At 35.6% G+C, this 27,842-nt stretch overlaps 1 protein-coding gene across 4 annotated transcripts in view; it reads right to left on the bottom strand.

Moving 5' to 3' along the window:
• The window catches only part of NKAIN3 (sodium/potassium transporting ATPase interacting 3), an 802,780-nt gene that overhangs the window by 401,070 nt on the left and 373,868 nt on the right, over positions 1-27,842 (bottom strand). For all 4 annotated transcript variants that reach the window (XR_008504228.2, XM_054499190.2, XM_063668809.1 and 1 more), the window contains exon 3: positions 21,289-21,369. Coding sequence is in view for 3 of the 4 variants with exons in the window: in XM_054499190.2 (XP_054355165.1) it covers positions 21,289-21,369 (81 nt within the window). In the remaining variant the exon portion in view is untranslated. The remainder of the gene's footprint in view (positions 1-21,288; positions 21,370-27,842) is intronic.

Raw genomic sequence — 27,842 nt, 5'->3', positions numbered from 1 at the left:
TGGCTGATAGTGGAAGCAAGTATTCCATATTTAGCTTTTTTCTCCCACTGAAATTTCAGATGTATCTATTAGAAGTTCATCAATTATTATGCCAAGAGTTTTATGGAAACCAAAAAAGAACACAGTAGAATCACTATTCTACTATGAAACTAAGATTCTACTATGAAACTATATGTATGTAAGAACATAGTAAAAAACGTAGTAGGCCTCACTTCAACCAAGCCCTTCTGTAGTCAAAGAGAACAATTAACAGAATCTTGGCATCTGGAAATAAGACATTTGCAGGGCAGGGACAATACATGATGCAACAAAGTAGGAAACACAAGGAAAAGAGAAATAAGCAGTGTGACGTTATAGGGAATAGAAAGTAAGAAAGAAAAAGGCTAGTTGAGAAGTGGGAGATAGGATACATTTTTAAAGCATCAAAAGTATACTCTGCACAAGGTCTCAGTTTTCTCAGCTGTTCATCAGTTTTCTCTGATGTAATTATTTTTGCATTTTTACTGGTAAGAAAACTGAGTTTCTGAGACAACAGCACATGTGTCAGAGACAGAATTTAAAGATTTCTCATGCACCACCTCTACTACTATCTACTATCACTATCTACTCTGCTTTGAAATTGGATATTTGAGCTGATTATTCAAACTCATTATTCTCACTTCAGGCACTGTCACCCCCTCATCCAAGCACTTTTTTTTTTTTTTTCTGAGATGGAGTTTTGCTCTTGTTGCCCAGGCTGGGGTGCAATGGTGTGATCTTGGCTCACTGCAACTTCTGCCTCCCAGGTTTAAAAGATTCTCCTGCCTCAGCCTCCCAAGTAGCTGGGATTACAGGCATGTGCCACCATGCCCGGCTAATTTTATATTTTTAGTAGAGACGGGGTTTTGCCATGTTGGTCAGACTGGTCTCAAACTCCTGACCTCAGGTGATCCACCTGCCTCGGCCTCCCAGAGTGCTGGGATTATAGGCATGAGCCATCGCACCCGGCTACCACTTTTGTTTCTTACCTGGACCACCATGATCTCTGTGGGTCACCTTGCTTTCACTCTTGTCCCCTACACAGTAATTTCTGATCCCGTCAGTCCCCTATGCTCAGTCGCATCCAATGGGTTTCCATTATACTGAGACCAAATCCAAATCATTTCATGACCTACATGACGTTCCTGTAGGATCTTGCCATTGCCCTTTCTTCTGCTCTCCTCTATTGGCTCATGGCATGCTAGCAAGATGACTCGGCATCCCTTCAGTTCTTTGTGCATGCCAAACATGTTCCTATCTGGGAGACTTGGCATTCCCCCATATTTGTGCTCCCTTCTGCCACCAAGGCCTCTCAACTCCTTCCATTCTCATGAAGTTACTCTCTATCCTTTTATTTCCCTTTATTTTGTTGTTTTTTTCTCTTGATAGCACTTAATACAACAAGCAATTATAGTGTATATTTATTTATTTATATATTATGTCTCTTTCCCCAGAATAAAAGCTCTGTGAGAGCAAATTCTTTTTATCCCCCAGTTATATTCTCAGTTCCTACAGGAATACTTGGCAAAGAGCAGACGCCCAATAAACTCGTTGAACAAATGTGTCTGATTCTAAAGCCAAGAAAAGAAAATGTTAATGAGTTGGAACTCATTTTAAACAAAATCACTAAAAAGATTGTATCTAACAAAATACGTAGAAAATAAACATTTTCCAGCAAGTACAATGCCTTCAGCACATTTATAACAGCATTATTTCTCACTTTACATACCTGACAAAGTGTTTTCATGACTGCTGTCATGTTCTGTAAAGCACCTCAAGCTACTTGAGGGAAAATACAATATAAATGCAAACTAATAACAAACCAACTCTATGTTTGGTGTAACAAAGGGCACAAGGTTTTTGATGATTTAGTGAAAAATAAAGTAGGGACTTTCTAAAGGTAAAGAAATAGATCAAGTCGAAATCATTATAGCCTGACCTGAGCAGCAAGAGGCCTTAGAGTGTAAACTTATCACAATTTAGACTTAGAGATTAATTTCCTGATGTTTGCAACAAAAGTCAAAGCTTACTAAGTTGAAAACACTCTGTTAGGCTGCCACCATTATTATATTCTAGTCTAACATTTAGTCAAACACTCAAACACAGAAAAACCATGATTTTGTTGTCTATAGCATAGCTATTTCTAAATCATTGAAATTTTTCCCCTTATGAAAGTATATCTTAATTTATATTAAAAATGCTATAGACAATGAATGGACAATAAAACTATATGATTTCATTGATTAGATTTCCCCAAAGCCAAGACTGTATAAATAATTTAAAACTTTCTTTCTGTAATAATTATAAAAATATTTGTGTCTTGTATAAGAAAGTTTAAGGAAGTTAAAGTTTACATGCTATTAATTGCAGATGCTTGCTTGCTGCATAAAAGAGAGTATTTTCGAAAAGTCGAATGTGATTTCCATTTCCATTCCAAATCTATGCTTCCCAAACTCTCATGTAAAATAATGCATGTTTGCCAAGAGTGGCAAGACCATTGTTTGCCATAGATGGCAAAGCGAGGGAAGACTGCTGAGCCACTTCAGAGCTGTGCCAGTTTTCAACATAATGTTTTAAAATTAGTCCATTCATGTAAATTTTTATTTTATTGATTTCTTTAATTAAGAAAGCCCCACAAACTTTTGGACAAAACCAGAGCTATGGTGTAATACTAATCTTTATTATTAAACAGTTCAAATTTTGACTTCTATGATCAATTTTTAGCATCTTAATGTTTCACCTTTAATACGTGACATAGGAAACCAAAACCAATTTATCAATGTTTTTCAAAAGGAAAGTGTGGGAAAGAATGATTAAAGCAAAATACAAGAATTGCCATCACTTTACAAAGGAGCTTATAGACTCAGCCAAGTGGGCAAATATAGAAAGGGTGAAAAGAAGAAGAAAGAAAGTATATGTCTCAGTTTTTGGATTTATTTTATTGCTAACAATGACACACATAGGGAGTCTTGATTTGTTTCTCATATTAAAAGTTTAACTCAATTTTTTTAGTTACATTGGCATATGTGATTTCAGATTAGGAATAACAATTAAAATTGGATTTGCAAGATTATGCTTGCTAGGAATCCTTGGAAAAGTTAATAAATTAATGTAAATATTAAGAATAAATTTCAACATATACAAAAAGCCTATTTTTGGTAACATTCAGAAAATGATCACTCATAGGTTATACTTCATGGTGTTTAAATATGAGATGCAGTATTTTATAAATATTCTTTCAATAGCAGTCACCCTTCAGGATACTCTATTGGTTTCAAATTTCTCTGGGGGCCAAGGCTACCTTCATTTCACCTTTTCACAAATTCAAATATGAAAAAAAACGATTGTTACTGACTTAATACCAATAGGAAAAAGAAGTGGAAAGAAATTACACTAATAAAAAGTGGATTTCCCTTTAATCATTTTCTTATGAAGTACTGAAATGTAAATTCCTGGTGCAGGATGAAAGTGATTATAACCCTCAGGATTGCACAGGAAAAAGAAATATATAGACAACATTTTTTTTCTCCAAGAAATAAAAGCTCATCACCATACTGTCATGAACACCAAGTGCATTCAAGCACTGAGCTATGCAAAGGTGCTGAATGATCCCAAGAGAAGGTGCATCAGCCTTCCATGACAGTGCCCATTTGTAGACACATAGTTAGCCCCAGCAGGGGGAGTGCATTCAGGGATCTTCCAGATCAGAAATATAGACGGTCTCTGGGAAAATCAGTTCTTCATAACTTTATAACCTCATTCCAAAATCCAGGTGTCAGTTTACAGCTTTCCAGATTGACATCTTAAATCAAGAATATGTCACATGTGTACAATAACTAATCTTTTCTGTAAATTGCTGCCTGTGGTTTTCAAAAAACACAGCAAATTGCTGGCAATTGATAATGTCTCCCTGTATGGCTAACTTCATTTCTGCATGGTTAACAAATCAGTCTTCAATTATTCATGTGATCACCCAATGCCCAATGTCTAGGCTCTTCTGACAGTCATTGATTTCAGGGATCAGTAGCCTGCCTGCTTTTTATACTGAACCAAAATTAATATAATGCTCTTGGCATGCAACATTAATTGTATGTAGGAAATAACTACACCCACTGTCTCAGTATCTCAGTTAATGATGAGCACAGCTCACTACACAATCACTGCTTCTGATGTCCTGTGCTGCCTTGAAGCAGGATAGAGTATCTTCTCAAACTAATACTTAAAATGACTTGATGCCCTTAATATTTCAAATACACAGAGGAAGTGTTTTCTTCATTAATTCCATAATTACAGGACAAAAATAAATGGTGAATTATATCTACAAACTGAAACGTCAGATGGCCCATTTAAAAATGATTCTGTCAAGCCATTGCACATTGTTCTGGAAACAGGGTCAAATCAAGTCCCCAGACAACTCAACCAAATTGAATTTCTGTGGCTAAAATAAGTGTGGGGATATAGTGCTTGTTCTGAAAGGACTTCTTTATGCCATTTTCCTTTCAGCAGCATACTTTCTTAAGGGGATTTTGCAGGAAGTGTATTTACTCTTCCTTGAAATACTTTTTGAATCAGTATTGACTCTAAGCTAAATAGTGCAGTTGTGCAGTGAAATGGTCTTAGAGTTGAGGAGCACATTTGCCTATTTATGCTCAGGAAAATTACAGATAACCTCAAAAGGAACACTAGTAGACTAGCATTTTTTCCCCAACTGTGCCTGAACAGGTATTTTCAGGCCACTGATTGTTACAGTTTGTAACTCGATACCTCCCTTGTTTACAGCATGACCCTACAGGATCAGCTCTCAAGGGTAGTGACCTTAGTTCTGATCCATGTAATCCTTGGAGGTTCTCTCTTGAATATGTGTTTGCCAAAGGACAATCTGAGAAAAGAGGGTAAGATGGAGATGGTGGATCGACACACATTTACTATAAGGAATTTTTAAGAGTGGCAACGCAAAGCACTTTTCTCACTGAAGGTAGGTCAATTACAGCATATCTGTGAAGATCAGCATGTTATTTGCTATAATGTTCTTCGCTCTTAATTCCATCTTCCTTAGGAAAACTGTGTTCCCTGCTTTAAAATACCAAAGTTTGTTTTCCTTCCATTATCATAATTCTCACTACATTTTATTTTTAACACTCATTTAATAGAAAATTTGTTTCTATTACAGTTGTTCCTCAGTATCCATGGGGCATTGATTCCAGGCCCCCTGCAGACACCAAAATCTGAGGGTGCTCAAGTCCCTGAAATAAAATAATATAGTATTTGCACATGACCTGTGCACACCCTCCATATACTTTGTAATCTCTAGCATACTTGTAATACCTAATATAGTGTAAATACTACGTAAATAGTTACGCCATATTTTAAATTTGGTATTATTTTTCATTTCTGTATTGTTACTTTTTATTGCTTTCTTCCAAATATTTTTGATCTGCAGTTGGTTGAATGCATGGATGTGGAACCTGTAGACTCAGAGGGCAGACTGTATACTAAATACTTTATGGGGGCAACAACTGGATGTAGCCCTAGTTCGTGGTACAGTGCTTTGAACCAAGTAAATACTAGATAAAATAGACTATAGAATTATATAGGCACGATTTTCAGCTGCATATTTCAAACCCTCAAACAATGGCTTGAACACATTTTCTAATGTAAGACAAATCCTGTCATGGGCAGCTCAGGGCTGGTCTGAAAGCTCTGTTGAGTTATTAGGCTCATTTTGCTTTCAGCTCTACCATTCTAATGCGTGGTTGACATCCTCAAGGTCACCTTAGAACCTCCAAAAAGGAACACAGCCCCTGCTCACACCTCGATTTTGAGGTGTCATTAAGACCTACATGAGACTTCTGACCCACAGAAGAAATGCAATAACAAATTTGTATTCTTTAAGTCACTAAGTTTGGGTCTGCTTCTAATTCATTAGCTCTACAGCAGCCCTTCCAGAAGTTCCTCACAATCCTTCTGCATGTATCACAATGGCCAGAACTTAGATGACCATACCTACACCTATAGAGACAAAGAAATAGAGCTTTTTAGCCCTGCCACCTGTGATGAGAGCAGGATTTTCCTAGACTCTTGACCAGAAGAAGGGGGAATAGATTATGGATGATAACCTGAAGCTTCTGCCATCATTTGTTTAATGAAAGAATGATTTGATGAATATAGTTGAACACTTAGAAAATTTGGAAAATGATATGATTTTTACAGAAAGCTATACTTCCCATTTGTAAATTAATTTAACAAATGGATATTCTTTCTTTTTCTTTGATGTTTGCTAAATTTCAATTAACTTTTGTCCTCCCCATCCAATTCTAATCCTAGAAATGTATGCTTTTAAATTTCTATTCTTTTAGAAAATTAAGAGTTACTAATATTTGGGTCCCATAAATAAATTCTCAGAGACCTTGAGTTAAAGTGGCTCCTACAAGAATAAAGTAGAATTGCGTGTTACATGCTTTTATTGTTTTTCAGCTTCATCTGTTATTTGATTGTGAGATATTCCATCTGGTTTCTGAAGTGGGATGAAAGTTCCAGACAAAAGCTAACCTTTAAGTGAGCATAGAGAGCTGGATGCTTCAATATGCTGATTTTAACATGCAAGCACACCGGCAATTACTACACACACAGCTGTGTGCTCTACTTTTCCTGTACTACTGTTGTTCCTGAATCAGAAAGCAGGCAAAGGTGAATCAATGCTGAGGGCTTCCAAAGGGCAAAGGCGATTCTAGCTCATTCTTATCAGACACCCGGATGCTTCCTCTTTTTTAATTCTTCTGCATGTATTCCTTGTTGCCTCCATTCAGTGGCCTCTACTGGGACCAGCGAGTTCTGCCTCATCTTCTGGACAATCTTCACTCTAGTAACTTTCTCACTATTTTCTCTCTATCAGTCCTCAGATGTGAAATGGAAGGATAGAATCTCTCCTGTTTCCTGACTCTCTTCCTTGGGCAGTTTTGTGCCGCAGCAGACATTCCAGGCAGCCCTGCTGTGTGGCAGACACTGGCTTGTTAGGAACTTCATATCAAAGGGTATTTTATTACAAGGGTTTCTGTAGAAACCATCATTCTGTTAGTGGCTTCCTGCAGATAACGCAAAACCTATCTCTCTTTCCACCTCTCTCAGCTTTGACACTAATCTGACCAACCATTTTTCACATATTTCTTCATATATTTGATTTAATCTTCTCAGAATTCTTCCTACCTTGCATTCTCAAACTTATCCTTCCTGAGTCAGGGATCCAGACTCCTATGCTAAGGTAGCTGGTACAATACCGAAGTTGCAGTGACAACCACAACCAGAGGAAACACAAATCAGATGCACAGATGCTTCTAGGGCCATATGTGTGCAAGACACTAATTAAGTTCAATCTGAAGCCTCAGCCTATAATTCCTCATGCCATTATAGCATGGGGCTCAGAGACAAACTTTCTCTGTGCAAAAATAACTGTTTAGAAATGATTAATATTATCTGTGATTTTTTCCTTCAACTGTCTACATGGAAAAATTTTATCCGAAGAATTTAAATGACTTGTGTTTTGCCTCTGTAACATATGTTGGAGTAGCATTGAGTAATTGTTATCTTAGGCTCCTCTGCTCCTGCAGGGCACTTCAGCTTACTACTCATCAATCATAATCTCACCATGTGGTGCAGTTTTATTTTATAAGGCTATCCAGTAGTACATACTGCTATTCTGGCTTTAAAAACTAAATAAATGCCACAAAACGTGTTTATCAGGGTCTCTTTTATAATTTATTAATTGTTGCAAATGTCACCAGAGATTCTTCGTCATCAAGACTGTACTCTTAATTGACATGTCAAAACACTAAGATTTTGCATTCAAAGCAAATTAACATCACAAGAAAATCCAAATCTTAATGTCACTTAAAAGAATAATGGTTCTACATATTGTTCTTCTACAATGATCTTATCTTCAAATGACTGCATGAAAAATTCTGCAGCAGTAGTTTTAAATTGTCTTCAAAAACACAAAAAAGCATTTGAATATAAGCTATAAAAGTGTGGTTTCTTCACAGCACCAAAATTCTCTTGATAATGACGCTTACATGAAAATTCAGCTCAGCAGTTGGAGTCTACTCAGAATGGCTTAATGTTATGTACTCACTGTCTTAACAAATTTTCATGTATTAGAATAGTTATAGACTCATTAAAAATAAATATTGACTTATTGAAGTTAGTGGAAGAATTTGCCATGTTTGGAGATTCATCAGCAGAGGCCACTAGCAGTAGCTGAAACAGACCAACATCATTATGAGATCAGGATCCTTGAAACCCTCCAGCATAATCTTAAGGCTGGCTGTGTAAGAAGACCCACTACCTCCTGTTTCTTCTCCCAGAGTTGAGTCGGGATCAGGGAGAGGTCAAGGCCTAAAACAAGGTCAGCTTTGGTAAGGGGAAAGAATAGATGTGAATCAGACATGAAACGAGCTTTTTCTGACCAATGTTGTCATAGACTCTGTATACAATGTTTTATGAAATGGGAAGAGGGTTTGGGGCAGAAGATTGGGGAAGCAGTTTATTCAAAGAAATAAAACCATTTCATGATTATTATCCCATGAGTTGAGTCAATAAACTAGATACAAAGGTAAAATGTTTACCTTTAAATATTGATCTCAGGCGTATTTTCATTAGAAGAAGAAAAGATAAAATACAAAGAGCAAAGACAACATATTTCGGGATAGTGTTTCAATTATATTTGCATAGGCTTTGTTCAATAAGTGATTCTAATCATATAATAAGAAATACAGCTACTGTTGATAGAATAATATATTCATCTGCTCCTTGGTAAAAATGATTTGAACCCCTGTGGAAAGGCATAACATTACAATACAAATTTCTGATTAAAAACTCTTAATACTACCCAGGTTGTGGCAATTACTTGGTAGTTTAGAGTGTGTTTTCTATACGCCATTGGCTTATAATGTAGCTTCAAATTGGCTTTTTAGGATAAAGATTTTTGAGGTATTTGTATTTGATGAAATTTATGAAAAATATAAGACTGAGCTTAACCTTGCTTGTAATTTTCTTTATTGTAGAAAAGCTACAGGAGGAATCAAATTATCTCACTATAAAAAAGAAACTGAGGACTGTATTTTTAGAAGTTATGCTCACTTAGACTCATGCCAAAGGAAAAGATGTAGCTTAAATTTTTGGAATAGGAAACTCATACCTATATTTACATTGCCTTGCTATTTTTTAAAAGAATATAATTGCATCTCTTTGGATAAAGATTGTGCAGGAACCAAACATAACAATAAACATTTTCAGGCTTTCGTTCTCATTTAGATTTAGTACCTGGAAGCAGATTGTGATGATTCTTCCTTTACAGATCCTTAATAAGTGGGCAGATACTCACAGCCACTACCACCACCATCAGTTAATATTACAGACAAAAATATTCCTTTAGCTCAGCAGGATACATACCCACTAATATGTTAGTTCAGAACCTGAAATATTTTGTTATTCTAGTGAAATGAATATGTATCTTTCCCAAAGTGTCCATTGATATAGATAGATATCCCATTTACTTCAGGACACAGTATAGTGCATAGGATATTATTCTTGTAGTTCCAGAAGTAGGCATAGTTTGGCTGTGATTCTAGGATGCTATTTCTGTACAATTTGCCAGATATATTATTTCTGAATATAGATATTCTGTACACTACCTCCATTCCTCTTTAAACATCACATTTTAGGATTCCTTTTGAAAAATGTCCAGGTAGGAATATATCAAAAAGAAAATATAAATATGACTTAAAAACTCATTACTAGATTCAGTAGGTTGTATTTGTTTAAACAAAAAAGGAAAGATACTGTATATCCTTGATTTAATTTCAAACTACCATCAGAAAAAGAACTCTATGAGATGCAAAAATATTTGAATGTTTATAAAAGACAATGGATAGATTGTAAGCAGCTGAGGGAAACTGAGAGTTCTGTTTCCTCTGCAGTTGTTCATGTACTGAACTCTGAATTGACTGTCTAAAATATTTTGCTGGAAATTGCCTGCCCAAAAGCTAAAGTTGATAGAAGAATCCAACCTTGAAGGAAAATGAATCTTGATCAAGAAAAAGAATTTTTCCAGTAAGTGCAAAGGAACAATTAGGATAAGTAAGAAGAATGAGCCTTGAAGAGGAAGAACTATTTCACTGATGCTGCCTGGCTGCTCAGGTGAGCTATTCAACTAAAGATTTAAAAAGAGGACCCTCATGAATGATGGTGTCAATTTAAGTCAAAAGAGGACAATAAGGTGCTATTATTGCCTTCTGGGGAAATGGCTTAAATTTCTCCAAGAATCAAAATGCCCACAAGTTAGAAAAAGCATAGCTGTTAAAACATGACATAGAGAAACAAATGTAGGTGGGTTTTCCTTCTGCGTAGGAAGCAACTTGCTATAATGTGAAATGAAGTGACCTTTGGAAGGAAGCATTAAGACCTGACATCTCAGTTTACTGCTATGTGCCTTGAGCAAGTTAGCCTCTCCTACCTGAGGTTCCTCATTTATAAAATAAAGATACTAATGTCTACCTCTGAGGTAAGGATAAAATGGAAAAAACTGATGGAAAGCCCTTGTGCTGTGTAGGAAATCAGTAAGAGTTAGTCCATTTCCCTCCCCTGTCCCCTGCCTATATGATTTTAGAAGGCCCCTGATCAAAGCTCATGATTAATATAAAATAAGTCCTTGTAGAATGTCTTTCATTCATTTTTATGTCAAAGTTATGCTCATGCACAGTTGTATGGATTCAGAATTCTATGAAAATGTGACACATTGGAAATTCTCTAAGACTACTAATATGTAAGTACCAAACCTTTCAAGATAAGTCAATTAGGAGAAATATTAACCTACATTTTCTAGGTAAAATGTACCTAGAAATTTTTAAATTATTTTAAATGTAAAATAATTAAAAGATGCCATTAAGACAGATTGGACTAATTTCTTTGGAATAAAAGTATTAAAACTTGGGTTCTTAACATAACTTATTTTTCAGTATCTTTAAGTGTAGCAAATAAGATGGGTTTTCATATTTAATTCCAAATGTATTCCTCAGGAGGAAAAAATTATTTCAAGTCCTGTAAGTTCCAAACAAGCAGCAATAACTTATTAATTGTGCCCTTGATGATCTTAAAGTGTGGCAAGAAAAACAGCCTTGGAGACTTCCAAAGACGCTTAAAGTACTCCTAGGGGAAGTGGTAGGGACACCAGGAGAATCTGGCTGCAGATATATATCAAAAAGCTATTTACATGTTAAAGGAAATGATTTAATTAATACTGTTACAGCTGTGAAGTTAATATGCAGATCTGAGGTCCTATCACAAGGGACTCTTTTATATTTTTAAACAAGTCACTCAGTCCTACAATTTTTCCCTTTTACAGCTCTTGCATAGTAATAAATACATCCCAAAGGTTTTCAGGATGAGGATCATGATGTCTGTTAATTTCCCCAGTAATAATAAAGATGATGATGTTGAAGGTAATAATGAGAACCACCATTTACTGAAACCTCACAATATGCCAAGATCATTTCTAAGCCCTTCATAGGTATTATTTAATTCTTTCAACAACCCAATATGATTATTGTTGTGGCTTTCCTCGTTTTGTAGAACAGGAAATTGAGGCTTCAGGAGATTACACAAGTATAGACAGACACTTTTAGTTACCTACCCACAGTCATTCCCCACCCCACCATACATACACACATTCTTTTAAAACAAGGCATCCATTACCTTCAAGTGCTGGAAGGCATGGGGAGAACTAAAACCCTCAAGCCCACAGTAACAAATGCCTGCTGCAGGGCAGGCTGGCAGATGAGACAAAAGGAAAGGGAATATCTGGAGGCTGTGATCAAGAATCCCATAATATGCAAGAGGCATAATTGTTTATGCCCATGAGAATATACATTACTAGTTGATAAGAATTATTAAGACATGCCCTGTGGTGGCCATGGTTGTCTCTCTTTTCTTGAGACTACCCCATTTTGTTTTGTATCGAAATTAGCTTTTTCCCAGTTTATGGAATCAGTGAGACCTCTAATCTTGAACCCTGTCTTCCCGTGGCAAAGAGGCAGATGTTGATCCAGCTGGGATCATTATACCCTCCATCACACCCTAGTAATTTAAATAGTGAGCAGGTGGACAACAGCTGGATCCTGTTTGCATCTCAGCTGTGCCTTTCTGACAAGACAGTCACTCCTCTGAGTCTCCAGTGCCTACCTAAGCTCCTAGCTGTTCCAAACCCAGTCTTCCTGCCTCCTGCTTCTCTGACCTCTGTTGTCCCTCCAACACAGTATCCCTTCTACATGAATTAGAAGGGACATGAATTAGAGAGAGGAGGCAGTTAGAGGCTGGCTAGGCAGATAGGGAGGGTCTAAGGAGAGAGACAGAACCTGCAGGAATGCATCTGCACTGCCCCATGTAGCAGGGTGGAAATGGGGTTAAGAACTTCCTCTTATACCAGGATGTCTGCTCAGAAGGAACTGTCCCAACTTAGGTGAAGGCAAAATAAATCCACTAAATGTCCTTAACTTGACCCAGAGCCAACTGTAATATCATTAACATTGCAGTTTTGCCCCCACCCTCCCCCTGTGGGTTTTGCTTAGGTACTCATGAGTAATAATCAACATGGAGTCACTCTGGCCAACCTTAAGCATACACAGATTCAACACCCACAGAGGGCAGCTTTACCTCTCTCATTAACGCAGAACACACAGAAGACTACCTTGTTTCTGCCACATAAAAGACCCAAACTCAGCCCCATTTCTGGCAATCCACTCTCGGTTCCCCTCTTGTTGTTGAGAGCTTTTCTGTTGCTTAATGAATCCTACTTTGCCTTACTCACTCTCCGGTGTCTTCATGCCTTATACTTCTTGGTCACGGATCAAGAACTTGTACCTTGCTAAACTAAGGAGTAAGGAAACTGCAACAACAATTTTTGTCAAGTGATGCCCAAGAATATTAACACAATCTGTGATGACTAGTTTATAAGGAGTTTGATGTTGGAACTTTTAGTTCACATCTTCTATGATTGATTCTGTTACTCAAAACTTTCCTCCTGAATTCTCTAACATAAATTTTTCTCAATCTTTCCTAAATTAATTAAAAGTCAAATATAATGAACAAAAACAAAACTAAAATGAGATATATAATATACATTATATATATTTGAACAGATTTATTCTAAAATCATCTGTAAAACCAAATGTATGAGGTTAAATCATAGACTTGGGAGACCGGATTGCAGAGTGATAATTCCTATTATAAAGTATATACAAACTAATATAAAGTAGTATGTGCCAAAAATGATGATATTCTAGAAACAGATCTTATAGAAATGTATTATATCATAAAAAAGCAAAATGAACCAGTGAAAAGCCTACTAAGTAAATATTGTTTTTGCCATTGGTCAGTTATTGGTAAAATATCTATTCAGATTTTCACCTTGAAAAATAGAACAAAATTATGTTCCATAGAGACTAAAGCCTAAAAACATCATTACTAAAACACAAAAAGACAAACCCTATTAACAAAAAGTGAAAATGAAAGCCGATTATCAAACACATTAGGAGATATTCAACTTTGAAGAAATAAAAAAATTATACTTTAAACAAAGAAATAAGAATTTTCTTTTCACCATGAAAAGCGAAATAGCCAGGCTATTATACACACTAATGAAGGAAACTCAGAAAGCCGATACCCATTTAGTAAGATGGACACCTGAAGCAGAAGTGGCTTTCCAGGCCCTAAAGAAGGCCCTAACCCAAGCCCCAGTGATAAGCTTGCCAACGGGGCAAGACTTTTCTTTATATGTCACAGAAGAAACAGGAATAGTTCTAGGAGTCCTTTCACAGGTCCGAGGGACCAGCTTGCAACCCGTGGCATACCTGAGTAAGGAAACTGATGTAGTGGCAAAGGGTTGGCCTCATTGTTTATGGGTAGTGGCAGCAGTAGCAGTCTTAGTATCAGAAGCAGTTAAAATAATACAGGGAAGAGATCTTACTGTGTGGACATCTCATGATGTGAACGGCATACTCACTGCTAAAGAAGACTTGTGGCTGTCAGACAACTGTTTACTTAAATATCAGGCTCTATTACTTGAAGGGCCAGTGCTGCAGCTGCGCACTTGTGCAACTCTTAACCCAGCCACATTTCTTCCAGACAACGAAGAAAAGATAGAACATAACTGTCAACAAGTAATTGCTCAAACCTATGCCATTCGAGGGTATCTTTTAGAGGTTCCCTTGACTGATCGTGACTTCAACTTGTATGCTGATGGAAGTTCCTTTATAGAAAAAGGACTTTGAAAAGTGGAGTATGCAGTGGTCAGTGATAATGGAATACTTGAAAGTAATCCCCTCACTTTAGGAACTAGTGCTCAGCTGGAAGAACTAAAAGCCCTCACTCGGGCACTAGAATTAGGAGAAGAGAAAAGGGTAAATATATATACAGACTCTAAGTATGCTTACCTAGTCCTCCATGCCCATGCAACAATATGGAGAGAAAGGGAATTCCTAACTTCCAAGGGAACACCTGTCAAACATCTGGAAGCCATTAGGAGATTACTATTGGCTGTACAGAAATCTAAAAAGGTGGCAGTCTTACACTGCCAGGGTCATCAGAAAGGAAAGGGAAATAGTAAGGAACTGCCAAGCGGATACTGAAGCCAAAAGAGCCGCAAGGCAGGACCCTCCATTAGAAATGCTTATAGAAGGACCCCTAGTATGGAGTAATCCCCTCCAGGAAACAAAGCTCCAGTACTCAGAAGAAGAAATAGAATGAGGAACCTCACAAAGACATAGTTTCCTCCCCTCAGGATGGCTAGCCACTGAAGAAGGAAAAATACTTTTGCCTGCAGCTAACCAATGGAAATTACTTAAAACTTTTCACCAAACCTTTCACTTAGGCATGATAGCATCCATCAGATGGCCAAATTATTATTTACTGGACCAGGCCTTTTCAAAACTATCAAGCAGATAGTCAGGGCCTGTAAAGTGTGCCAAACAAGTAATCCCCTGCATTGCAGGCCATACATTTCAATCCTTGTATCTTTAACCTCCTTGTTAAGTTTGTCTCTTCCAGAATCGAAGCTGTAAAACTACAAATCGTTCTTCAAATGGAGCCCCAGATGCAGTCCATGACTAAGATCTACCGCAGACCCCTGGACAGGCCTGCTAGCCCATGCTCCGATGTTAATGACATCGAAGGCACCCCTCCCAAGGAAATCTCAACTGCACAACCCCCACTACGCCCCAATTCAACAGGAAGCAGTTAGAGTGGTTGTCAGCCAACGTCCCCAACAGCACTTGGGTTTTCCTGTTGAGAGGCGGGACTGAGAGACAGGACTAGCTGGATTTCCTAGGCTGACTAAGAATCCCTAAGCCTAGCTGGGAAGGTGACCACATCCACTTTTAAACACGGGGCTTGCAACTTAGCTCACACCCGACCAATCAGAGAGCTCACTAAAATGCTAATTAGGCAAAAACAGGAGGTAAAGAAATAGCCAATCATCTATTGCCTGAGAGCACAGTGGGAGGGACAAGGATCGGGATATAAACCCAGGCATTGGAGCTGGCAATGGCAACCCCCTTTGGGTCCCTTCCCCCTGTATGGGAGCTCTGTTTTCACTCTATTAAATCTTGCAACTGCAAAAAAAAAAAAAAAAAAAGAAAAGAAAATATCTCCAAAAAACCCCAAATGGTGAAACAGATTAACTTGTGTTAATGACACTCTAGATACTCATATTTTGCAGCTAATGGTATACTTTTTGGAGAAGAAATTCCGCAAAATGTATCAGGAGCCTTTAATATCTCCTGTTAAAGAGCAGAAAAAAAAACTATTCATGCTTGATGTAACATTATACAAAATTTAAAAACATTAACCATGACTTTAGTAACAACATAAAAATGTTTTTCATTAAGTCCAATTTTTAAAAAGTCAGTATGTCAATTTTCTCTATAGTATTATCTCAACAATAATAAGAAAAACAGAAGAGAAAAACCATGGAAACACAGCAGAACGAGAATAAACTGGAATCAAAATATTCATGGCAGTGGTCTTCAAATGTTTGAAGCAAAAATGGTGTTTCTTCTTGTCTTTCTAGTTTCTGCAACTTATATATGTAATTTATATTTTTTATTATGAGAAAAGAACTCTAACCAAAAAGAACCGTTACCCTGTTGATGAAAAAGAAGAAGCAAAGGAAAGGAAAGGAAAGGAAGGAAGGAAGGAAGGAAGGGAGGGAGGAAGGGAGGGAGGGAGGGAGGAAGGAAGGAAAGAAAAGAAAAGAAAACAAAATCTAAAGTCATTGTCTATTTCCAGTAGAACAAATTATTAAGATTAATAATAACTACCACTTCAAAATGTAGTGAAATGTAATGGGTAATTAAAAAACAGTCTTTAAATACAATCTGACTACAGATGCTTCTGCCATGTGACGGAGTGACATTTCTCATCTGCAGGACGGAGAGCTCATTTTTAAGGAAAACATTTGGTTGGGCCTTTGTAGATAAGGAAAGTGAGGATGTCTGGAAATAGCTTGGATTAGTGAGGGAAACAAAAAGGTAGAGCTGATTTGATTTGATCTACAAAGGAGCAAGAATTTTGATCTTAGCAAAGAGCCTGGGAGAGAAGAGAAGGGAAGATCAGGTGGTGACAAACAATTCACCGTGTGGAGTCCCTCTTGGCAGAATGGCTAATGAGGAATTTCCTGGAGAGATGGCCAAGGATTGCTGAAACATAGACGTCAATTTAATTCTTGTCTATAAGGTGGTATCAGGATTATGTTAGCTCACCAAATTATTTGTGAAATGGTCCCTCCTCCTCTATTTTCTGTAGGAGTTTGAGTAAGATTAGCATTATGTATTTCTTATGTTTGATAGATTGATCCTGAGCAAGGACCTCCACCTTGACCTTTTTTTTGAAGTCCTGCAAAACTCCAAGCAGGGAAATAAAGGAAAACCCCAAAGTTTTTTTAAAGAGAAATTCCAGGCATCTAGCTAGCCCCAGAGGTAATTAAGTAACTTGATAAACAAGAAGGTAATAGTAGCCTTAACAATAGCCAAGGGAGTTAAAGCTCCAGGGATGTTTGCTTTCCCTATAGAAACTAAAGGCAACATCTGAACAGACCCCCACTGAGGATCCCCACCTAACAGATCTGCTAGTACACAGAGCCCAGATTTGAGGGAAGTGAAGACTAAACTTTAACTATTGCCTTTTGTTCTAAGTTTTTACCTGAGAGGCTTGGAGAAAGTCACTCCCTCTAGCAAGCTGACATTTTTCTACTAATCCCAAAATTTTTTAAACAGAATATTCTGTTTCCTTAACCAATTGCATACCGGTTGTTTCTGTTTTGATTTTTTTGTAGAAAGATTTTTAATTATAAATTCATGGCTATCAATATTTTTGATTGTTTAATTTTTTTCTATTAATCTTTTAATTTCTGTTGAATCTGTAGTTATGTCACTTCTTTCTTTAATGAATTGATAATTTGTATTGTTTCTTCTTTTTTTGGATCAACTTTATTACATGCTTGTTAGTTTATTAATCTTTTCAAAGAACCAACTATGAGATATTAGTCAAATTGCTCTTCTTAAGATGGAAGTGTATATCATTGATTTTTAACTTTTCTTTTTTTCTAATAAGCAACTTAAATCTACATTTCTTCCTCTAAACACTGATAGGAATTCATCCACAAAGAAGAGTTTTTTTTTAAATTATGTACTTAAATTTTGTACTTTTATTTTTCAATTTTCCTCTAAATTTCTTCTTTGATTTGTGAATTATTAACAATTATAAATTACTCTTGTATTTGTGGTGGGAGAATACTATCTGTATTATTTCAGTCATTCAACATTTACTGAGATTTGCTTATGGCCAGGAATGCCATCTTGGTCATTGTTCATACGTACATGAATAGAAAATATATCTTGCAATTTTAAGGTAATATCCTCTATATGACAGACAAGTTGTTTGATAGTGTTGTTCAAATATTTTATTTGTACTGAATTGTGTCTACTTTTTCTCTCAATAAGCAAGAAAGGAGTATTAAACTCTCGCCCTATGTTAATGGATTTGTCAATTTCCCCCTTTAATATTGCCAATTTTTACCTCATGTATTCTAAAATTCAGTTATTTGGTGTAGATTTGAATTATTTTGTCTATTTAATACATTGACCCTGTTATCATTATAAAACATCTCTGTTTATCTCTATTCATACTCTATATTTGAAGTCTACTTTTTTTCTGACATTAATATGACCACAGAGGTTTTCTTCTGATTATTGTTTACATAGCATATATTTTCCATCTTTTTAATTTAAATATATGTATGTATTTATATTTAACATGTATTTCATGTAAATAACATTAACTATTGTCGTTTTAAAAATCCATTGTTCTAATCTCTGTCTTTAACTGGAGTGCTTAGTCTATTTACATTTCATATAGTCATTGACATGGTTGTGTTTTAATCTACCATATCATTATTTGTTTTTTATTTGTAACATCTGCTTTGGTTTCTTACTGTTTGCATTATTTTTATTTAGTTAGTTAATTAGTTAGTTATATTGGTTACTCTATGGGAGTGGTTCTCAAGCTTTTTGGCCTCAGTTCCTTTCTATACTCTTAAATGTTAATGAGGATTTTAAACATTTTTTGCTTATGTGGATTACATCTATCAAAATTTACCTTACTAGAAATTAAAATGATCTTTTTAAAACACAAGAGTATGCAGCACTGTCAGCCTGCCCAGCATTGTAAGAATCTCAGTTTCCAGGCTCTCCTGCCCATGAGACAGCTCACTATCTTTCAGGTAAGACAGGACTGCTGTCACTCCATGAATGCAAATTGTCAGCAAAAGAACACCTTAGCATACAAATGTGCTATTCATAGGCGATGTCTGTCACTGGAATAACACCCCAATCCACAGAGATGTTGTGGAAATCACTCTGGATCCCATTTTTAAAGAAAGATTCACTATCCCAGAATGTATATTTTGGACCAAATTGACAGTATAGGGAGGTTTCTATTAATCTATCCAAATGGATAATTCCAAGAAGTACCTTCACGAACTAGCAGGAGATGGAGAATCTAGAAAGTTAGTATATAAACCAACTCATGTGGACGAGGAGTTTCCTACACAATGGAACGAGCCTGGAAAAGTGGCTGGTATTTGTGTTTGTCAAGGGTCCTTAACTTTGCTTTATTTTCCGAAATAGATTTCCCATAGACTGGAATTGAGGCTAAACTGTGGCTAACAAGGGGGATGTTACCAGTCTTTGAGGCAGTAAATAGGAGACCAACAGAAAATCTTTAGGATGCTCCTTTTGCAGTCGTCTATCTTTTTAATGACCTAGAATACTTGGTTGACTGCTTAATGGCATTTAAGTAGGTAATAAAATGAGTAACCAGGACTACTATGTCCATGTTTTCAACCTTGTGCCCAAAGAAATGAGATAAAAACTTTCAGACATGCACATGGATATTAGAAAAGCAGTTACAAAAATTCACAAAAATAACCTTGAGCAGCAGTGGGAAATCAGATTTATATGAAGAAAAATGACTGCTGATACTTACTTATTTGTTTTATTACTTCACAGATTTGTTTCAAAGCTTACCTGAGGTACCACATATCATGTGTATAATAAACACTAATTACTATTATTATCGGAAAATCTGGTCTTATTATTTTTCACAGAGACTCCATGGAGCCAAATGATTTGCCTCAGAGTTCACAGTTAAGTGCTGTAGACAAGATTTGGACTAAAGACTTATGATTCAAAATTCAGCCTTCTTTCAAAATACTATGAAGCCAATTCCATAGGACAAATTTCTCTGCTCTAATTTATCCCAAATTAGTGTATATAGAAGAAAAATTCATTTCTACCCAGTGAAATAAAAACTATGATTAAAATGACCATTCAAATCACAAGATACAAAATGCAATGAGTTGAAAATGTTGTGCTTAAGATATTATTTGCAATTATTTTATTCATAAGATTTGCATTTGAAAATTATTTACTTCATAATCGGCAATTATAGAATATAACTGGGCATTAATTTAAGTACTTTTTTATATCTTAGAAATTAGTGGTGAACTACAATCGCTAGCACAATTATTTAGTGAGATGTTAGTCCAAATATACTGAACTCAATATTGGAAACGTTGCTTCTGGTTCCTGAATACATTTGCCAATGTGAGAAAATGATGACAAGCTCTAATTACAGTTATTATAGTAGAGAAAAAAGAGTAACCACCTCTGGAGGCTCTGGAAAAATCCTTCAGGGATTTTTGCTGCTTGGCTGAATCAAACATGTTTTGTTACCACAAGGACTTCAATGGAACCTAAGAATTCTTAAAGTGTCCTTGCTGCTCAAGACACATTTTCTAAAATCTAAGCCACAAGTGCATTACTTAGAAAATTTGAGGCTGTTATAAAGCAGTAGAATAAGTTAGTATAAATATATTTGATAATGAGAAGTTTTAAAATATGACAGCTTTCTTATACTTTTTGTAATACTGTTAAGTTCCTTCTCTATAGTGAAAATTGTGCTGGTTCACACAAAAACTGTTTAAGAAACACAACTAGAAACTTAAATTGTTCTTACATTTGGGTGGTGAGACATTTTTGCAGGAGGCATAATAAAATCATGTGCTTTGCTGACAGTTCTAGACAGGCAGAAATAACGTGTGTATCATTGCTGCATTAAGACAACTGTCTTCTGTGTGATTAAAATTTCAAAATAGGGATCGCCACGCTGATGCATTTACTTCTTAGTAAACACTTAATATAAGGGTTTTGTTCTTGGTCAATTTTTTCCAGAATTAATATTCCAGCAAAGATAGAAACTTGCCATTCATGTCTGTTACGTTAACATCTTCGTCAATCCCTTTTCCTACTTGAAACACAAGCATGTTCAAAACCATTTTCTACTTAACATTTAGGCCTGCAGTCACTATGATATTATGTCTTTTTAAAATGGACATGAGGATGCACTGTAAGTTGAGTCCCACTTCAGTATAACAAACTAAACCAGAAGGCAGTTGTTTTGAAGTTCCATTATATTAACACACTCCTAAGATCATTCTTTCCTAAATGGTACCTAAAGTCTTTGAATAGTATTTTATCGTCTACACACACACACACACACACACACACACACAAACACACACACACAATATACCTATATATGTATGTAGTCACAATACTTAGAAGTGTACTCATTTTAAAGTGTACTTTAAAAGCATGATAAACTCACCTTTGAGAGTCCACCTACTTCCAAATAAAAGCAGATAATGAACACATTCCAGGTGACCCAGAGGGCAGTCCACACTGTATACTAGATAGAAATGGGGGAGGGAGAAAGAGAAGAAAAATGTGGAGATGAAAGGCATGTATATCAAATAAATCAATAATAAAAATGTCAGTAAGTCTGTCTTCTGGGAAGAAACTGACAGAGAGCACTCAGAAAAGAGTGCTCTCTATGTGGTCCCCTAAACTTTCCAGAAATTAAAAATTCAATAATTTCTACTGCTTTCAGTAGACACCAACAAAGTTAGATTTACTTTTAAAGTGCTTTGCTGGCTTCCAGGTACAAGTTAAACCAAAGTGTTGATTTGATTTCTGTTTTCTGAGTATTATCTTTTCTAGGGAACGTAACTATGCAAATCTTCTGTGAGCTCTCTATGATCTTTAAGTTACAGTATAAAAGTGTCACATTTTAAGGAATATTTATTGAAACCTAGGACTAAAAGAAGACCACGTTTGAAGAAAACATGCGTGGAGTACAAAATTAACAAACTTTCGTTTGTTGGACTATTTTATTAGTAGAATGTGTGCCTCTAATATGATCATATAATAAAAATATAACCATATAAAATATTTTAAAGCAGAGAAATTAATAAATAGGATTAAGAATGAGGAAATGAATAACAGATTTTCATATCTTCCAATCATATCCAGCCAACAAATTTTAAACCTACTGGTCTTACTGATTAATTGATTTTATTAAGATATTATGTATTAGGAAATACCTTCTCCCAGAGTATTAGTCGGTCTTAATTAAGGTAGCCCTAGATCAAGAGACTCATCAATGGAGAATCGATGATTGGACTACGGCTCCCCTCATCCAGTCACTTTCTTATGCAGACAAAGAAATTGAGGCCCAGAAAAGTGACATACAGACCAGCTAGGATGACTGAGGATAGTACTTACTGTAGAACACAAATAACATATCAAATATAACAGTTTGCCTATTCGCTTTATTTTATCACAAAAATGAATGAATTCTTAATGTCTTAAGCAGACTTATTAATTTAATTATTGTTTTCTATCAGTGATTACAATCATTGCATACTGTTTTTAAATTAAAATAAATATTGAAATCATTTCTTTAGCTTATTCTATGCTGTGCCAAACAATAGAATTACAAAATTAAGACTCTGTGTAATATAGCTATGTTACTAATAGAAACTTTATCAGAAGCTTTTAACTATTTATGAAATTCAATTTATATTTTGTATTCTGTCATTTATGAATTTTTAAAATAATCTCATGTAGTAGTATAGTCCTATAATTGGTTACATTTAATGTTCCATCATATATTTGTTTTTCTGAAAGGAGGTTTGCTTTCATTTTTAAGAATAATACAATTATAATAATGAGTTAAAGCTCAAAAATCACTGGAAATTTAGCTGGAAAACATGTTAAAAAGTTAAGATAAGTAAAAATATATAGTGAGATTTTTGGTATATGCAGGTATTGCTGATGCTGTAATATATTCTGTTCATAAAGTCTTCTAGTAAGAGTGGACTTAGTAAATTTTAAACTTTCAGTAAGTTTTGAAGCTCTTGCTAGCAAGATGGCATCTAGTGTTTGATATCTTCCATTCTAAATAAATCTAATTATAAGTATATTGAAATGAGAGAGCAATGCTAACCTCTAAGTCATGAGAAAAAAGCCATTGAAAAAGATTAGGAAAAGAACATAAAATAAAGCAATATTAAAGTAAGGCAATAAACTAAATTAATTACAAAACCATATGATAGGACTTAATTATTAGGACTAATTCCTAAATGCACAGGTATTTTTTAGTGAATCAATTCATAGTTATAACAAATGCATAATAAAACACATCTATTTAAAGATCATAGCACAAACTTGGTGATTGATTGAAGTATATTCAGGATCTCTCACAAGTTGTAATCTTGATGCTACTTCTGAACTTGCAAAGGCAAAATTACCAGGCTATGTAAACCTCAACTGTCAGTTCGTACGTTTTTGACAATAAAAGGGTTATTATCCTGGTGCTTTCTGTGTTCCTGGTACTATGGTAAGTGTTTTACATATATCATGTCATTCAATCATCACACTAAAACCAAGGTAGAGGGATAATCATTTAATCACCTATTTAGTGTCAGAGTTAGGATTTGACACCTGATAATAGGATTTCAGAGCTGGGATGCTTAAGCATACAGGGTAGGCTTTGTTTTAAAAGATTTTAGTAAAAGGATTATAGATTCATGGCAAGATAACCAGTCACCAAATTAAGCAATTTGTCAAATGACCAATTCACCAAATTATGAGTTTACCTCAAATTTTTATTCATATACGTTCTATAATTGGCAATTTATTTTAGAATGACAGTATCTTTAGTATTTTACAATTAGTGTGACATGCATAATATGGAATTCTTGTGGTGTTTGTTTTAGCAATATTGTGTAATATCTTCTAGTACATTTACATTACAAGTTTCTTCTAATAAATTTGTGTTTCTTTGCTGAGAACGAAGAAAATATATATTTTTGATTTTTGAATTGTTATAAGGTATGAAGTATACCTTTATGTGCACTTGAGACACAAATCTGATCATGAGTATAAAAGAAAAGAGATAGCTAGAGATACAAATATGGCCATAGAAATTTAGCTAGGCAGGAAGCATTGGGATAGCCAATGGCCAAAGAGACTGCCTACCTTCCCTATCTTCTTTTTGAAGTGGGTTATTTCATTTATAATTCAACTGAAGCAATAACTTAAAAAATAAGACTCTCCATTTTTAAACAAATACCCTTTGGTTATTATAAAGCAGGCTTACATCATGTATTTAGGTATATTAAATATACTTGTAGTAAAGAAAGCTTTTCAATATAAGAAAAAAATCACTCTGCATAATCTCTCCATCTCTCTTCTACTTTGCTTATGTTTAGTATATATATTTTAAATCCAGATCCACATAGACAAGACCTATAATAATGAAAAAAGAATGTTTATGCTTTCTATGTGGCTTCCTAAATATATCCTAGTTTTACAAGGATATTTCAACATTTTTTAATGGAAATAAACTTTGGACATCTTCCAGTCTATTTCTTCCCCATCAAGCAATTAGTTTATAATATGAATTATTTTTACTTTCTGAGCTTGCTTATTTTCTAATTATGAGAAAGACCATTCATTCATTCTTTCATATACACATCAATTTGCTATAATATCATATACAATATGCTAGACTTATAATAAAAATGTAGAGTAATTTTCTTGCTCAGTCATTGTTGTAATATTTTTTAGTAAAGCAAAGGGGAAAAAAGATATATGAACATCTCAAACATTTGTCAAACATTTACTCTGTGTTAGGCTATAGTAAGCAAGTCACATACATTATATAATTATTTAAAATGATATATGGGTCTGGTTTTTCAAATGAGGTAACTATGGCAAAAGGAAAGCAAACAAACATCCCAAGGCTTCACAGCCAATAACTGGTGAAGAGGAATTTAGGTTTGACATTTACCAATTGAATCAAAACCTAACACTCAACTTCATGGTGAGCAGTGACTCTGGAATAGGATTTATGCTGACATAGCAGAAAAATTTTGCTATATAACAATTCAGATTAAAATGAGTTGTCTTTTGCACATGAGCATTTGCATAAAAGTCCAGATAACTAAATTGTGGACTTTTCAAATTCACTTGACCCTTTACAAATTTTTAAAGGCAGTTTTGAGTTAATTTTAATTTCAAGGTTAATCTTATTTCAAAAAATGTTAAACGAATTTGCTAATTCATCTGCATGTGAGTTAAAACCTGCTTGATTAAATTATCACCCATAAAATAAGGAAGATTTAAGTAATTCTAGGACAAAAATCTTATTTTTAAATTTACAAGTAGAATAAAACATATTTGACCGAGGAGTAAACAGATAGGAAATAACTGATTCTACAACAATGCCTTGTGACGGGGAAATATGATTTCACTGCTTCATACTGTCTATAGCCAAAGAAGCACATAAGGCCCATTCAAAATGCAAGACTGAACACGGTATTCCCCTAAAGCAAGGGGTTCCCAATCTCCAGGCCACAGACCAGTACTGCCTGAGCTCTGCCTCCTGTCAGATCAGCGCGGCACCAGATTCTCATAGGAACACAAGCCCTATTGTGAACTACCCATGTGAGGGATCTAGGCTGTGGCTACTTATGAGAATCTAACTAATGCCTGATGATCTGAGGTGGAACATTTTCATCCCAAAACCAACTCGCCCAACCTCTGGAAAAATTGTCTTCCATGAAACGAGTTCCTGGTGTCAAAAAGGTTGGGAATGGCTGCCCTAATGTACACATTCCACCTTGCACCTTAGCCAAAATAAACTTTCATGAGTAAAGGAGTACTATGTGGTAAAGTTGTTTTTGTATTCTTAAAATAAATACAGAAATAGTAAATTGTACCTTAATAGTGTGATGGTACCTGGAAGGGAATTATTGATCTTTGATTCTGTGATTTGGGGAGGTTTTTCTAATAGTCTTTGCCGAGAGTCCTCCTCAATTATAGTGGCAGGAGCTCGCAACACTACATCTTAGAAAAAAATAAGTCTTGAGGAGTAAGTCAGCTAATGGTAGGTGCAGGTAGCACAGCACATACTATTTTATCATATAATTAATTCCCTCAACCAAGTTCAGGCTGAGATAAGCAAGGCAGTACATTGGTGTCACGTTCTGAGATTTTAAAAAAAGTCCCTGTCCATTCCATCTTGTAAAATCCTTTCATCCAATAAACTTTGATTCATTTATTGTTTGCCCAATCAAGTATTAAGCATATCTAATGGTCTGTACGTACAGGAATTGGCCTAGAATACAGGAATAGGCCTAGAATACAGCAATAGATGGGCACAGTTCTGCCTTCCAGAAGTATACATTGTTGAATGGGGCAAGACAAGTAGAGAAGCAATGATGACAACCGGGCAGGGTGGTGGGGTAGAAAGTTACCAGGATTTACAGCAGCAGAAGGGAAGAGGTACTTTCCCTTGCACTCAGTGGTCAGGCAAGGCCTGTAAAAGGTGACTATTTAATTGAGGATTATTAAAGGTTTTCCAAGAGGATAGAGAGATTAAGGCATTCAAGGCAGAAGGAGCAGTATGTGCAAATTGAAGAGGCAAGAGCAGCATGTGGTCTTTGGAAAACACAAATCATTCAGCGTAGCTGGCATGAGGTAGGCAAATGGGGAATGCAGGAGGTGCTGGAGAAGTAGGTACAGAAACAATTTTCATAATCTTTGATTTAGACTCTAAGAGTTTGGAAAAACTAGTCATTGGTGAGCTGGAGTCTCATGGTCCTTTACCCAAAACATTTTCATAAAGGTGATCAATTACTTAAACTCAACTGTGATGAACCCTGTCTCTTGTCCAAAATGGCAGTAAATTATCTGTGTTTTTGTAAAACTAGAGCTCTATTAAATTATCTCAGTGAACATACATATTTTATTAATCTCTGCATGAGCACTTAGCACATACCTGGTGCTCCAAAGTGTTTGTTATTTTGAAATGGATTAAATTTAATTGACCTGTCTGTGTGGTGGTTTGGCCAATAAAGGAAGCCAATACTAAAAATAGAAGAAGCAATTTTGAGAGAAAATCTCTTGCAATGAAAAAGCTCTTTCCCCTCACAGTGAAAAGTCAGTATGGATTTCTGCTCCAGGACTCTTCTCACTGCCATTGAAAAGCTGCTGCCTCTAATGGGACATATGCCACATTCATTTTCAGTTTTTTATATCAGAATTAACTCCAGGCCACCAGTTGTAGCTTCAAACCAAAGCATTTGTGAAAACAACTCAAGAATGAATTTAAAAAAACCTTCCCAAATAACAACATGCTCTTTTTAAAAAGGCAATTTTTGTGAACAGATTTCCCATACTCATAGATTAATGATTCTTTAGGTACTTTCATCAAATAGATAATTTATACCCATATTAGAATAAGAGGTAATCTGGAGCTTCATAAAGATAACAATATCTGACTGGGAGGTAGGCCAAGACTGTTTCCTATATCACAACTTATACTGACAATGGTAACATTATCATCTGGAATATGCCGGTGAAAGCAAAGCACAGATCATGCTATAGCAGCTCCTTGAATCTAACAATCACAGGCCAGTACACACCCAGTTCTGCTGACCACTACCACCTGTGCTCCTTGGGCTAGTCACTCAATCTTTCTGACCTCTTTTCTCGTCTGGGAAATCAGAGAAGCTAATACATGCCCTGTAGGATATTTATGAGAATGAAACCTAATGACATACATGGATGGCTTTCACACCAATTTATTGCTTTCTTTCTCTCCCTTTCCTGAGATAGGATCCTGAATAAGATAGCAAATAAAATGAAAGAGACTTGGTTGGCATAACCCATAAAAAGAGACTATCAAGATGAGCAAAAACATGGATTGTTGGTCTTGTTGATGCTTTTCTTTGAAGATTCTGAAAGACCTAAAACTGCCTTCCTCTACTCAGAGGAGGGAGGAGGGAGAGAGGGAAGCAAAGGAAAAAGTAC

Source organism: Pongo pygmaeus, chromosome 7 (genome assembly GCF_028885625.2).
Source record: "Pongo pygmaeus isolate AG05252 chromosome 7, NHGRI_mPonPyg2-v2.0_pri, whole genome shotgun sequence".
NCBI lineage: Eukaryota > Metazoa > Chordata > Mammalia > Primates > Hominidae > Pongo > Pongo pygmaeus.
Note: the sequence above shows the minus strand (reverse complement) of the source record. Positions and strands in the feature narration are given on the sequence as shown.